The sequence below is a fragment of the Dermochelys coriacea genome, chromosome 3 (assembly GCF_009764565.3).
Source record: "Dermochelys coriacea isolate rDerCor1 chromosome 3, rDerCor1.pri.v4, whole genome shotgun sequence".
NCBI classification, from domain to species: domain Eukaryota; kingdom Metazoa; phylum Chordata; order Testudines; family Dermochelyidae; genus Dermochelys; species Dermochelys coriacea.
The window spans coordinates 42,731,767-42,746,484 of NC_050070.1; the positions used below are offsets into that span (position 1 = coordinate 42,731,767).

The window sequence follows — 14,718 nt, forward strand, 5'->3', positions numbered from 1 at the left end:
AAAACAAGATGCACTGGTGAAAATCTATTTATATTGCCTAAACTGGGGAGGTTGTACTAAAGCAACCACACTTGTGGCTGACGGCCGATAGCTGGAATTGGGAAAAATCCCCACTGTAGACAAGGCCTCATATCATGAGATCTTTGGGAATGAATGTCTGGAAAGTGCTTAGCTCATCATGAGCACCAACAAATTAATTAATATGGATATTGATTTCTGGACAGGTCTATGAGATGAAAGCTGATTAACTTGATAAAAACATATAGATGTAAAGAATGAACTTTCTGACCATACAAGTAAAGAAGCATGTGGACAATGCATTATGCTGTGCAATATATACAGCACATAGATGTGTATTAACCATAGCACTAATGAGAATTTCCTAACTTGCATCTTGGGCCCTCCATGCAGACTAATGGGGCTGTACCCACACAGAGCCCCATTAAACTCAATGAGTTCCTGCTAGTGTGTCTGGCCTTGTAGGATTGGGACCATGAGTAGTGTGCTGAGAATATCTCACAAGACGTGTCCAGCTTTTCATTTAGTGGTGCTGTGCTGATCTGACCCAGGACAAACTACAGTTCTTTTGGCATTTTAATTAAAAATTATGTTTCCGAGGATTGTAAATCTGTTGTGAAAACTGAATTTGTGTATAGAGGCACTGTGGGATTTATTTTAAAACATTTTGATCAAATATATTTTGAAATTTGTTGGGTTTGTAAAAGGCAAAATATATTTTGCCTGGTTTTAGACATCATGTGAATTACCTTTATTTAATGTCATGGGTACCACTTGCAATTAATATTAAAAGAAGAAAAGCAATCTTGTTATTAGTCTTTAAGAGAGAAAAAATTAGCTAATATCTATGAACTCAATCATTTTTCCACTATGGTTTTACAGCAGGTTTCTATGTATAGGATTATGGTAATCATAATGGCTTCATATAAAGGAAAGATAATACATTTAGTGAGACATCCTTTCTGTGAAGGTCTCCTCCTTACCTCTTTGTTAGAGATACTCTTATTACCACCACTGTGCTTTGGTATGATAAGATATATAGTACCAGCTCCCAAACTTCACTTTGACATACCTTGAATCACCATTGCATTAACTAAAACTGAGATGACTGGAAACAATGTAGAAAGAGCAGTAATAAAGCAACTGCTTATTTTACTTAAGTAATTTGTCCTATGGTTGCTATCATTAAATAGATACTATCAACGAGTTGATAGTTCCTAGTTTGCTTTTACCTCAGAGTTATTTGTGATCATCTCTTCAAAAATATAATGCATTTCTCTTTTGATCCTCATCATCACTGATTACTTTTCGGTCCACAAGTGTGTCCAAAAGTGGTTTACAAAACAAATAAAAGGGACAGGATGATATCCTGGCCCCATGGAAGTAAATAGGAAAGCTGCTATTGATGTCAGTGAGCTCAGCATTTCATCTACAGTTCCTACAGTGAAGAGTTTACAATCTGCATTTTAGACATGACAAAATTAAAGATGTTAAATTAATAGAGTGGGGATTAAAGGAAGAATGGATTAGAATTACAATAACAATTTCACCTAGTTATGTGGTTTAGGTATGTTCACATAACAGTGGTTCTGTTTTTATTTTTTTATTTGAATCCTCATCCCCTGCCCCCCAACCTACAATAATTCCTTTCCCTACATTTTCAAACTTTGGCCCCATCGCGCAAACCTTCACCCACATGAAGATTCCTTAATCACACAAATAGGCCTGCAGAAATCAATTGTCTTGATTCTATGTCCCTTATTCATGTTATTAGTACTTACTCATGCAAGTATTTCTAATGAAGTTAATCAATAATACCCTGGTAAATTGGTTTGTTTTGTTATGAAACAATTAACTCCTATATCTAGGCATAACTCCTACAATTATTAGTGATGCCGGTGGTAAAGCTGGTCCCATTTTTTTCAAATAAAATATTTTTTTCTTCAAACAACAGGTATTAGTTAAAAGATTTTTTCCCAGAAACATTCTAATCTTTTTTAAAAAAAAGATTTCTTAAAATGGAAACTATTTTAAAAATTAGCATTTGTTTTAGTTTGCTCATTTGTTTTTCATTTTCCTTTTTGACTTTTTCATTGCCAATTTGAGTTGGTCAGCTTAGTCACATAGAGGGCTTTTCATGAAATCTCATGTTTTCGTGTTTGAATAGCAAAATGAAAAAAAATGTACTAATTTAAAAAATGCCTATTGAGCCAAAGGGAGTTTACACATCATGCTTTTGAAGTATTGTGCCAAAATGATGGCTTTTTTGTTAGGTCTTACCCTATAGGAGGATAATTTTATTAAAATATATAACTAGAAACCATAATTAAAAAAATAGAGTTGTTGAAAAACTGGGTTTAAACAATATACATATGTGTCTCTTTATAACTGTTGGGAAGTAGCTAGTGGAGATAATTGAATATGGGCTATAAAGCCAATATAACCAATGCTATAGCTTCTACTCATGGGGGAATTCTATGCTATTGCACATGCACCAAAATCATAACCCCTGCAGATTTTTTTTTCTCTGCAGAATATAGATTCTGCGGGAGAGTTGCTGCAGTTACATCTTTTGCCCACCAGGCGCTGCTCTGATGCCAGAAGAGAGGTAAGCCAATGGATGAAGAGGAACAGGGAAGAGGATGCGTTCCTCACAGCAGGGCCAGGAGAGGAGGCCTGGGACAGACAGAGCAGTATATATGGGGTTGCTGGGGGGGTCACATACTGAGGTTTAGAAGGGCTAGTATGGGGGGCAGACTGGGGCACGGGCTCGGGAGGTAGTGGGGTGAGAGCACTGATCTTAGGGCGGAATGGGATGTGGCATGCAGGGCCACAGTGGGATGGGGGATGGGGGTGCAGGGACACAGGGAGATGGGTGGTAGGGAGCTGTAGGGACACAGAAGATTGGGGAAGGGGGTCCAGGGACACAGGGGGAGGGGAAAGGGGCTGCAGGGACATAGGGTGATTGGGGCAGATGTGACTGACTGAATGGGAGAAACCAGGGGTCAGTCAGGATCTGCACAGGGGAGGCTCCCCAAACTCCCTAACAATCCTCCTGCTCCCTCCCCCCTCCCACAAAAAAACTCTCTTCCATACCTCTCCCACCCACACCCAAAAATCCTCCAGGTTGACTGTCAGGCTCCTTCCCTCTCCCTCAGCTCCTCCATTACCCCCAAGTCATTTGCACTGACTTCTGAGGGGTACTGGAAATACATTTCTGTATTGTAGTTTAAATGAATTACTCAAAGTTCTGTTTCTGAGTAGCAGCCATGTTAGTCTGTATTCGCAAAAAGAAAAGGAGTACTTGTGGCACCTTAGAGACTAACAAATTTATTAGAGCATAAGCTTTCGTGAGCTACAGCTCACTTCATCGGATGCATTTGGTGGAAAAAACAGAGGGGAGATTGATATACACACACAGAGAACGTGAAACAATGGGTTTTATCATACACACTGTAAGGAGAGTGATCACTTAAGATGAGCCATCACCAGCAGGAAGGCGGGGGGAAGGAAGAAAACCTTTTGTGGTGATAATCAAGGTGGGCCATTTCCAGCAGTTGACAAGAACGTCTGAGGAACAGTGGGGGGTGAGTGGAGGGGAAATAACATGGGGAAATAGTTTTACTTTGTGTAATGACTCATCCACTCCCAGTCTCTATTCAAGCCTAAGTTAATTGTATCCAGTTTGCAAATTAATTCCAATTCAGCAGTCTCTCCTTGGAGTCTGTTTTTGAAGTTTTTTTGTTGAAGAATAGCCACTCTCAGGTCTGTAATCAAGTGATCAGAGAGATTGAAGTGTTCTCCGACTGGTTTTTGAATGTTATAATTCTTGACGTCTGATTTGTGTCCATTCATTCTTTTACGTAAAGACTGTCCAGTTTGACCAATGTACATGGCAGAGGGGCATTGCTGACACATGATGACATATATCACATTGGTAGATGCGCAGGTGAACGAGCCTCTGATAGTATGGCTGACGTGATTAGGCCCTATGATGGTGTCCCCTGAATAGATATGAGGACAGAGTTGGCAACGGGCTTTGTTGCAAGGATAGGTTCCTGGGTTAGTGATTCTGTTGTGTGGTGTGTGGTTGCTGGTGCGTATTTGCTTCAGATTGGAGGGCTGTCTGTAAGCAAGGACTGGCCTGTCTCCCAAGATCTGTGAGAGTAATGGGTCATCCTTTAGGATAGGCTGTAGATCCTTGATGATGCGTTGGAGAGGTTTTAGTTGGGGGCTGAAGGTGATGGCTAGTGGCGTTCTGTTATTTTCTTTGTTGGGCCTGTCCTGTAGTAGGTGACTTCTGGGTACTCTTCTGGCTCTGTCAATCTGTTTCTTCACTTCAGCAGATGGGTATTGTAGTTGTAAGAATGCTTGATAGAGATCTTGTAGGTTTTTGTCTCTGTCTGAGGGGTTGGAGCAAATGCGGTTGTATCGTAGAGCTTGGCTGTAGACAATGGATCGTGTGATGTAATCTGGGTGAAAGCTGGAGGCATGTAGGTAGGAATAGCGGTCAGTAAGTTTCCGGTATAGGGTACCAACATTTTTATGGATGACTTAGAACAACGCTTCCTCAGCTCTCATCCCCTAATGCCCCGTACCCTACTTGCGCTAGATTGATGACATCTTCATCATCTGGACTCATGGAAAAGAAACCCTTGATGAATTCCACCATGATTTCAACAATTTCCATCCCACCATCAACCTCAGCCTGGACCAGTCCACACAAGAGATCCACTTCCTGGACACTACGGTGCTAATAAGCGATGGTCACATAAACACCACCGTATACCAGAAACCTACTGACCGCTATTCCTACCTACATGCCTCCAGCTTTCACCCAGCTCACACCACACGATCCATTGTCTACAGCCAAGCTCAGTGTAGGAAGCTTATATTTTTACTATCCATGCTATGCTTAATTTGTGGGAAACAGCTGATACTCTGTCTTAAAATCATCTTTCTGTGCCTAGGATTTTCATGATCATGTTCAATCCAACGTATTTAAAATCTCAGCTATCTTGAAAGGCATTTCCTAACCTACCAGTGAATTTAAGTGAATAACATTGAGTTCTTATAAAAAGGCACTCTCTCCTTGTAGAGCAGGTGGAGTTTTCAAAAGAGACTAGTGATTTTTGGGTCCCTCCATTTTTTGGATCCCCACTCAAGTCACTTAAAGGATCCAGATTTTCAGAAAGTACTTAGCCTTTGAAAATCAGGTCCCTAAGGTACCTTCATTTGGGCAACTGAAAACAAGGGGCAGGACTTTAATGAATATTTAATGCTACATGTGCTCTGCTTCATAAGAGTAAGCACTGAGTGTGAAGGTACTTGGAATTTGGGCACCTAGGCACTTCTGAAAACCCCACTTGGCAATTATCAGCATCATTAGACATCTAAATACCTTAAAAATCTGGCTTTAGATGCCTATCTGCATCTTTAGGCATGTAAATACCTTTACATATCTGTTCCTAAGAGCATTACATCTGAATCTCATGCCTTTTGTCACACCATGTCCTTAACAACCTCATATTTTTAACATAAATCATCCTGCTTCGAAAGTGATGGTGAATTGATTGGGAGATGCCCTGGTGTCATTCAGCCTTGAAAAATCCTCTCCCTTCAAGTAACTACACATCATTTATGATGATTGATTAAAACGGCTTCTGCAAATGTATGAGTGGCTATAGAAGTGGAAGCACAAAAAAACATCTATATGGACAAGATAAGGGAATGTTTAAATAGCCTAAATCAGGACTGGATTCCTCAAGTGCCGTTTCTCAGTATACATGGATTGTTCACAGCCAGCAGAAAAGGATTTTTTGGTAGACTCTCTTAACATAATGGACAATTTTCTTATTCTTACCTCTACAAACAATAAAAGGTGAGGGATTGGTAAGCTCTGAAATTGTATGGACTATCCCAGTTTGATGATCTTTAGGTGTGGAGTGATAAGATTCTAGTCCCCCTGAAAACAACAAAGCCAGTCCCCCAAAAAGGGGTAAAGATCATGCACATGTCACCATAATGGCTCTCAATCAAGGCCTCAGAATGACTGCTTTAAGGTGGGTTTAACCATTGTTTGTATGTCGTTAGTAATCCCTGATATCTACAACCAAGAAACATGGCAATGTTTGTTGCCATGGACCTCACTGCCATATCCAAGGCATACAGTAACTGCCTGAAAGGAAATCCACACTACCAGCTGATTTTCAGCAATTATAGATTTGAGCTCTTCCCTGCTGTCTTGAGGGAGCTTATCCAAAATGTCTGATACGTTATGCCAATTCAGGTAGTCCTTTGCCGTTAACAAGGTTTAATAATTAGAGATATGTAAAGTGAAGACCTGCTGAGTAGAAAATTTTCCTTCCAAAGAAATCTGGACATTTTGTTTTTTTGTCTCTGGGTGCTGTTTTCAGCAACCCTTGTTGCCTGATCCCTTTCTAGGGAACCTGGGACTGGACGGGTATAAAAATAATCAAATCTAGATGAAGGTTACTTGGTAGCATCTGTCCACTTTTTTTGGAGGCTGGTGCAATAGATGCCGGTGTCTGCCAGATATATCTTGCTGTCTCCAGTAAACCATTGTTAATTGGCACAGCCAAACAACTAGGCAATAATATATATAAGATATTTAAGAGTTTGTGATTTTTCCTTCGTCACCTTCTCAGGTATTTAACATGTGGTGGAAAAGATCCTGAAATATTTGTCTGTCTTCAGGCTGAGATAGTGTTGCAGGCACTACAGCTTTGTCCAGAGAAGATAAGGAGATACCTGTCAGAATTTTCTGCCTATTAGTCTGAGGTTGCTTTTCATCTGATACCTACTCTTGTTGCTCGATGTGGGAGAGCACCACCTATGTCCTATGAGCTATTTGAGCTATTGAAGGGGAGGTGAATCTCATCCTCAAATGGGCAACAGATAAAATTATTCTGTCAGGCTGCATGTCCCAATGGCCCCGTAGTGTCAGAACTGGGATGGGAATGAGAATTGGGGCCCAGGGGGTGCATACCATGGGGCATGCATCCTTAGAACCTCTAGACCTGTGATACCAGGAACTTCTCTCTCTCTCTCTCAGAGCCAAAAGATCATCGGAATGGGACATCAGAAAGTAGGCAGTGGACACCTTCCTGAGGCATTCGGAAGCTTATGAAGAAAAGTGTAGGTTACTTACCTTGTTCGGGAACTGGAGTTCTTCAAGATATTTGTCTTTATATGTGCTCCACTTTAGGTGCACATGCAACCCATGTCTTTAGTCAGATACTTTTTGTAGTAGTGTCCATTTACTCCAAATATGCAACTTAACTACCCTTGTGCCCTGTACCAAGGGAATGTAGGGCAGTGTTGGACAAACCACCCTCAGTTTCTTCTCCACCACAAATTCCTGTCAAAATGAGACTCTGAAGCAAAGGGGAAGGAGGGCAAGTAGCGGAGTACCCATAGGGACAAACATCTCAAGGAACTCATGTTACTATACAAGGTAAGTAACTTCTACTTCTTCTTCAAGTAATGTCCCTAGGGGTGAGCCACTTCATGAGATTCCCAAGCAATATGCTTGAAGATGGCTGCTTAGAAGCTCGGTCTAAGATTATTTGAAGAACAGCATATCCAAAAGCAGCATCTGCTCTGTGTGTGCTCATATAATAACTCTACAAATTTCTTCAATTGGAACATTTTTCAACAGCGCTACAGAAATAGACAATTATCTGGTAAAATGAACTATTAGTCTAGGAAGGTGTGATGCTGTATGATTGAAAATAACCATTTATATCATTAATATTGTTGCTGTTAGACAATTGCAACAAATCTTGTACAAAGTATATCATGTGAGGTATTAATGTAAAGGTTATAATTTGCTGAGTATGATTACCCTGTTTGAATGTATGTATAATCTTTGTATCTAAAGTTATGAATATTGACTATGTGCCAGTATTTCAAATGTTTGCTCCTGGGTTAACAGGCACAAGGTAGTTTATATCCAGTCTAGCCAGCACACTATGAATGGAAAATTCAATTTGATGACCCATTAAAGAACACAATGGCCATACAAGAAGCTTGTCCCCACCCAGTGACCCTTCCTGTTGATGCTTTAGCCAGAATATGAATAATGGCTGCTCCTATGAGTCATCAGATCATGCAAGGGGCATGTGACTAGCTCACGTGACCCTGGACTCCATCTTGTGCCTGTAATTTTCCACATACTAAGACTGAAAGCACTCCCTCCACATGGAAGTAGATATAAAAAATCCTGGAAACATCTCCATTTTGCCTATTTCCTGCTCTGATCTCCAGACAATGGACTTACAGAAAATGAAGCATTCCAATCAATGGACTAAGGACCTTCCAATCTTTTGGAAGTTACCAGAGACTAAATGTACAAACTAGCAGTCTGTAACATCACCGCTACAAACCTGATATAAGAACATAGCCATTATTGTATGTATATGATATATTTGACCATTTTTAACTCTCTTCTCTTATAAATAAACCTTTTAGATATTAGATAGGCAATGGCGTGATTATTGGGTAAGATCTAATATATCTATTGACCTGGTTGTGGGCTGATTTCTTGGGATCAGAAGGACCCTTGGTTTGATTAAACTGGTTTTCAATAAACACTCATCATAAAATCTAGTGTCTGGGTGGTGAAATAGTGCTCAAATGCCTAAGGAGACTGCATTTTTGACTTCTTGTTAACCAGTATAGTGAGACAGAATTTTACTTTTAATACTGGCTTGGTGTATTCCATGGTAAGAATAACCACCACTTTGGGGTGAGTCTGCCCTATTTCTCACCAGTTTGTCCTGAATCTGTTATTCTCAACTGTGACCCACTAAGGCACAGTGACCAATGGAATCAAATGGGAAAGGTGCTCCACAATGGCTTGGAGGAAATGGGTAAAACAATGCAGCTGATGATTCACATGGTGGGACAGTTCACAACCTTGATCAAATCATCAAAATGAGTGTTTGCTTCAAATCAAAGGCCAAACTGTTGTTACCTTGAAGGCTGGAGATTTTTTCTTAAATGGCAGCCCTCTCTTAAGGACTTTTATTCTTTGACAGGCCAGAAACTGAGCAGGATGTGATCTTTGTGCTGTCTGTAATAGACTAAATTTTCTCTTGTTTGCAGAGATATAGGTTCCCACTGAGCAAAGCATGGCCCTTGAATCCTTCAAGAAATGTAAGGATTTGTCTGTAGATTCACTAAACTGCTTTATTCCTTCAAAGGGGAAGTCCTCACCAGTGTTTTGAACTTCTCTCAGGATTCCAAAGGCTTTAGGCCCGGAAGCATGGTGCATAATGACTGGCTGTTCTTCAAATCAGCTGCCCTTTGGAGAGGATATCCCCAAACTTCTCTGGTTGATCTTGTAGTATGCGGTCGATAAAGGAACTGACCAATTTGGTAGCCTAAGTCCGAAGTCTACACAGCTGTTTTAAACACCATAGCATGAGCCTGAGTCTCTGGCCTCTGAGACTCACTGGTCTGGGATTAAAATTCAGTGTAGACATATACCAGGTCCCCTTTGAGGGAACGAGATGGGGTGATCTTTGCCTCCCTCTGGTAGGACCAGAAGCAGGCCTCATAGAATGAACTAACAGAAAAAATGTGAGGTGAATATCTGTAATTTTCTCTGTTCTTTTTTACAAGGAATGACAGACAGAGCCATTATGGACTATAAGGTGGATAGAAAGTTGGCTCGATTGTCGGGCACAACAGGTAGTGATAAATGGCTCCATGTCTAGTTGGCAGCCGGTATCAGGTGGAGTGCCCCAAGGCTCGGTCCTCAGGCCGGTTTTGTTCAATATCTTCATAAACGATCTGGAGGATGGTGTGGATTGCACCTTGGGCAAGTTTGCAAATGACACTAAACTGGGAGGAGACGTAGATATGCTGGAGGGTAGGGATAGGATACAAAGGGACCTAGACAAATTAGAGGATTGGGCCAAAAGAAATCTGATGAGGTTCAACAAGGACCAGTGCAGAGTCCTTCACTTAGGACAGAAGAATCCCATGCACCGCTACAGACTAGTGACCGAATGGCTCGGCAGCAGTTCTGCAGAAAAGGACCTTTGGGTTACAGTGAACGAGAAGCTGGATATGAATCAACAGTGTGCCCTTGTTGCCAAGGAGGCCAATAGCATTTTGGGATGTATAATTGGGGCATTGCCAGCAGATCGAGGGACGTGATTGTTCCCCTCTATTCGACATTGGTGAGGCCTCATCTGGAGTACTGTGTCCAGTTTTGAGCCCCACACTACAAAAAAGATGTGGAAAAATTGGAAAGAGTCCAGCAGAGGGCAACAAAAATGATTAGGGGGCTGGAGCACATGACTTATGAGGAGAGGCTGAGGGAACTGGGATTGTTTAGTCTGCAGAAGAGAAGAATGAGGGGGGATTTGATAGCTGCTTTCAACTACCTGAAAGGGGGTTCCAAAGAGGATGGATCTAGACTGTTCTCAGTGGTAGCAGATGACAGAACAAGGAGTAATGGTCTCAAGTTGCAGTGGGGGAGGTTTAGGTTGGATATTAGGAAAAACTTTTTCACTAGGAGGGTGGTGAAACACTGGAATGTGTTACCTAGGGAGGTGGTGGAATCTCCTTCCTTTGAAGTTTTTAAGGTCAGGCTTGACAAAGCCCTGGCTGGGATGATTTAGTTGGGGATTAGTCCTGCTTTGAGCAGGGGGTTGGACTAGATGACCTCCTGAGGTCCCTTCCAACCCTGATATTCTATGATTCTATGATTCTTTGGGATGTGCCCTTCCCCAAGGCAAAAAGACATCTTAGGTGAACATTGTTAAGCAACATAATCACTTCACACAAAGGGGAGTTCTTGAAGTTGGAAGACTTCAGTTTATTCACAGTAATAATGCCCAGAACTACTAAAACAAATATTCCCTCACATTAAGAGAATATTGTTCTTGTTGTTTGTTGTTGTTTTGTCAGTGGGCAACCCTACATTATTACACACTAACACAAACTTCAATAACTCCATACAAACAAGACTGGTTGTTTTGCTCAGTATCCGGGGTCATGGACACCGCAGGCTTCCATTTTGCAGCTACAGGTGGTAATGTTTAGGTTTTCTTTTCATCATCATCATTATAATAGCACAATATTTCTACTTGGTGTATTGCAATCTTAATGCAGTTCCCTATTGCATTTGTATTTAATATAAAGAAAGGTGATGCCAGTCAGCTATGGGTTATATTATATATAGCAAAATATTATATATATATATATATATATATATATATATATATATATATATATATATATATATATATATACACAAACACACACATAAATCACAGCTGACTGGCATCACCTTTCTTTATAATTAAATACAAATGAAATAGTGAATTAATTTTTTATTGTGTGTATGTATGTATGTATGTATATATATATATACAATTTCATTCTCTATTTCATTTGCATATATGGACACACACACCAATTTCTCATATAAGTGAAGGGTAGTAGACAATGAAACAGATTTTATTTTACCTTAGCAATATCTCCTTCATGCAGTTGAAAGGTCCTGGCTCTAAGATGGATCCCTTTACCAGCCTCTGTTTCAATTTTATAGATGCATTCATGGTTGTTGTCATAGTTAGATGGAAAATTTGGAGACAGCAATGTTCCTTCATTTCCAGAGACACTTGCTCCACATTCAGCTAAAGGAAATAGACACATTAAAATCAATTAAAAAAGGTGGATTATCCATTTCAAGAATATAAAATAATAATTATATTCAAACCTAACACTAAGTCTCTTTTATAATACTTAAGTAATGGAGACTATCTGAGAGAAATATGTTGCTGCTGTACTTTATCTTCGATTGACAAACTACCAAAACAACGACCACAAAACAATGACTACATGCTTTGCTTTTAGACGAAGGGAGATTCATGTTACCTTGCTCTAGTCCCCTTAGCCTTCAACATCCCTTTTAGTTCTCTCATCAGATGGACCCTCCACCACAAGTTGGGAGGACTGATCACATAGAAATTGAATGTTTTGTTGAAGCACCTCTGACAGCTGTTCTGGTCTTAGGCAGAAATAAGGGGAGCACTGATCACATTGACTCCCTATTTTACCTGATAAAAAATACTAGACAAAATGGAGAGTCAAGTCCTACGGTAAAAAACAAAAATCTGACAGTATAAGAGCTATTGGAACAGTTTCTTCCATCAGCAATAAAGAAGCTGCTGACATCTGCCAAGGATGAAATCAACAGCTACCCTCCTTCACAAGCGAAGAGTGGATGCGGCCTTCTCCCAGCAGTTTGAAGAGTGGACAGAAAAGACCTTCCCTTCCCTCTCAGCAGTAAAGAGAGTCATTTTATTGCCTGTCTGGAAGGAAGGTGTGCAGCGTGAAGTGAAGGGTTAGGCTGTGGACTTAGCTTGTTTTCTGATTGAAGGGTAACAAAAGTATATCAAGAATGCAAAATAGATATGCTAGGTCACAAATGATAACTTCAAAACTCAGGACTTAAGCAAAGAAGAAAAGAATGAAATACTGTTTAAAAACAGATAATCTAAATATTAGCAACTTTGGAAAAAAATACAGAACCATATTTACCTGTTCTGAACTATAGTCACAAACTGGTATTGTAGATACTACAGGACATGTAAATATATACAACTTATATTGGACTGAATAATAAGACTTAAACATCAGGCAAAAAATAAAATACAGTGTATTGTTCTGGGAACATGCACATGGAGAAATGTCTATATTATATCTATATATAGAAAATCAATTGCCAAAAGACTGACTCCAAAACCAAGTATAACATGGCCTTGACAGATACTATCAACTTTAGATGTTTCTGGCTCCTGAAAAACGTAAAGAATATTGCAGTTTTTGTTTTTAAATTCCTCTGCAATAATTGATTTCATTATAGATTCCCAATGATTACAAGAAGAAGAAAGAGAAGACACTGATGGTCTTACATAGAAGTTTTGATCCTGCTCTCCATTTGAGATCCATTTAGACAGTATGGAGAAGGGAAGCATCAGGGAGCTGGTTGTGACTCCTTGATTCAGGGCCATCCCACCTTGGAATAAGTTAGAGCTCAGTCCTGACTTGTGGAGGATCAAAAGCAGTGGAGCTCTACCTCACGATGCCTCCTCCCCTCCTCATCCTGCCCAGACGTTGCACTGTCTTTCCCCTTATATTCAGGATGAGGGAGACAGAAGGAGGAGTAGGTAGCCACCTCCACCAGCAGATAGCTTTCCTATCAGGGGGATTCTCCCACGGATATCTCCAGCCAAACTTAAGGCCACTTTTCCCTGCATATATGGCACAAAGATGTTTTAGTAGACTGGAGAATCTGCCTCTGAGTCAATAGTCATAGATATATTTTCTATCTTAGATAAATTCCACAAGCCAAGTCAGGGCAAGATATCTTCCCCTGACAAAAGACCTATCACGTATACAAGAGATATTATACATGGTCATAGATATTATAATTTAACCTACTGAATCTATGAAAGGAATTAAGTATATAAAATCAATTCTAGTCAGTACCATTATTACAATCAGTAGATGCAAATCCTACAGTGTTGACACAAATATAACTAGATATATTTCTGTATTTATTATTTTATTTAACATTATGAAAATCTCATTTAAATTAGTACTTATCCAGTGAAGAACCACTGCAGATGGCTTCTGTTTGTAAATTATTAACAAACGTCCTGGCAGTAGACTTAGGAAATATTATCTCATGTGGAAAGTTCAGATACCCTATACAAACTTTTCCACAAAGAGGGGTCTGCTCAGATAAAGATCAATATGAAAATACTCCTTGAGGAATACATATATCTTTATTTCCTTAGACCCAATTCAGGTTGCTTCTCTATCTTCTTCAAAGAACTAAAACTCATTGACTGTAAAGTACTTTTAAAAATAATATTCTTTCCATAATCAAATGATAATCAGGAGGACATACACAATACTAGTAGGTATTACAAACAAAACAAGTATAGCCCTGCAATATTAAGATCTCTGAAGTAATAGAAAATTAACACTGAACTAAGCTGGAAAAGCAATAACAACTGTAAACCTATTAAATATGCTTCCTAATTAGGAAGATGAATCGTATAGAGAATTATTATTTTAATGAGGAAGAAACTATGATTATTATTATTTCTTAGTGGCCATAGTGTACAAGGGGCTTTATTGAAGATATCTCTAGACACAATTCCTAGCCCAAAGAGTTTACAATCTAAAGGTAGACATGACGACAACTAAGAGCTAGAAACAATAGATAGATGGAGAAGTAGAAGGATTGTTGATGAGGATTCAAAAATAAGTTTACCAAGTTATTATGACCCCTTTGTTTTCCAAAATATGTTTCACAATATTTACAACCATCCTCTCTTCCCTGACCCCTCTAATTTACTAAAATCATAGTCTAGGGCAAAGTTCCCCTTAACCAGATCCCACACCATCATCAACATGGAAAATTGCAGAGGCATGGTCTTCTTGCCAATTGAGTGCCACCTGAATTACTCTTTAGCAAGGTACTTAATGTGGTTTGGTTGTATATTCACTTTATGTCCACCACTGACAATCTTATTGTGCCACCAAAACTTTTGACACCCACGTGATTGTCAGCTGTGTACCGGCATTGCTTGGTACACAAACTTTGGAATTCATTGGTCTTCCATTCTAATCATGTGTCTATCACAG

At 39.7% G+C, this 14,718-nt stretch overlaps 1 protein-coding gene across 1 annotated transcript in view; it reads right to left on the reverse strand.

Moving 5' to 3' along the window:
- The window catches only part of CSMD1 (CUB and Sushi multiple domains 1), a 2,060,919-nt gene that overhangs the window by 445,114 nt on the left and 1,601,087 nt on the right, over positions 1 to 14,718 (reverse strand). Inside the window, 1 exon segment of the mRNA XM_038396611.2 lies at positions 11,524 to 11,693. Within this exon segment, the coding sequence (XP_038252539.2) occupies positions 11,524 to 11,693 (170 nt within the window).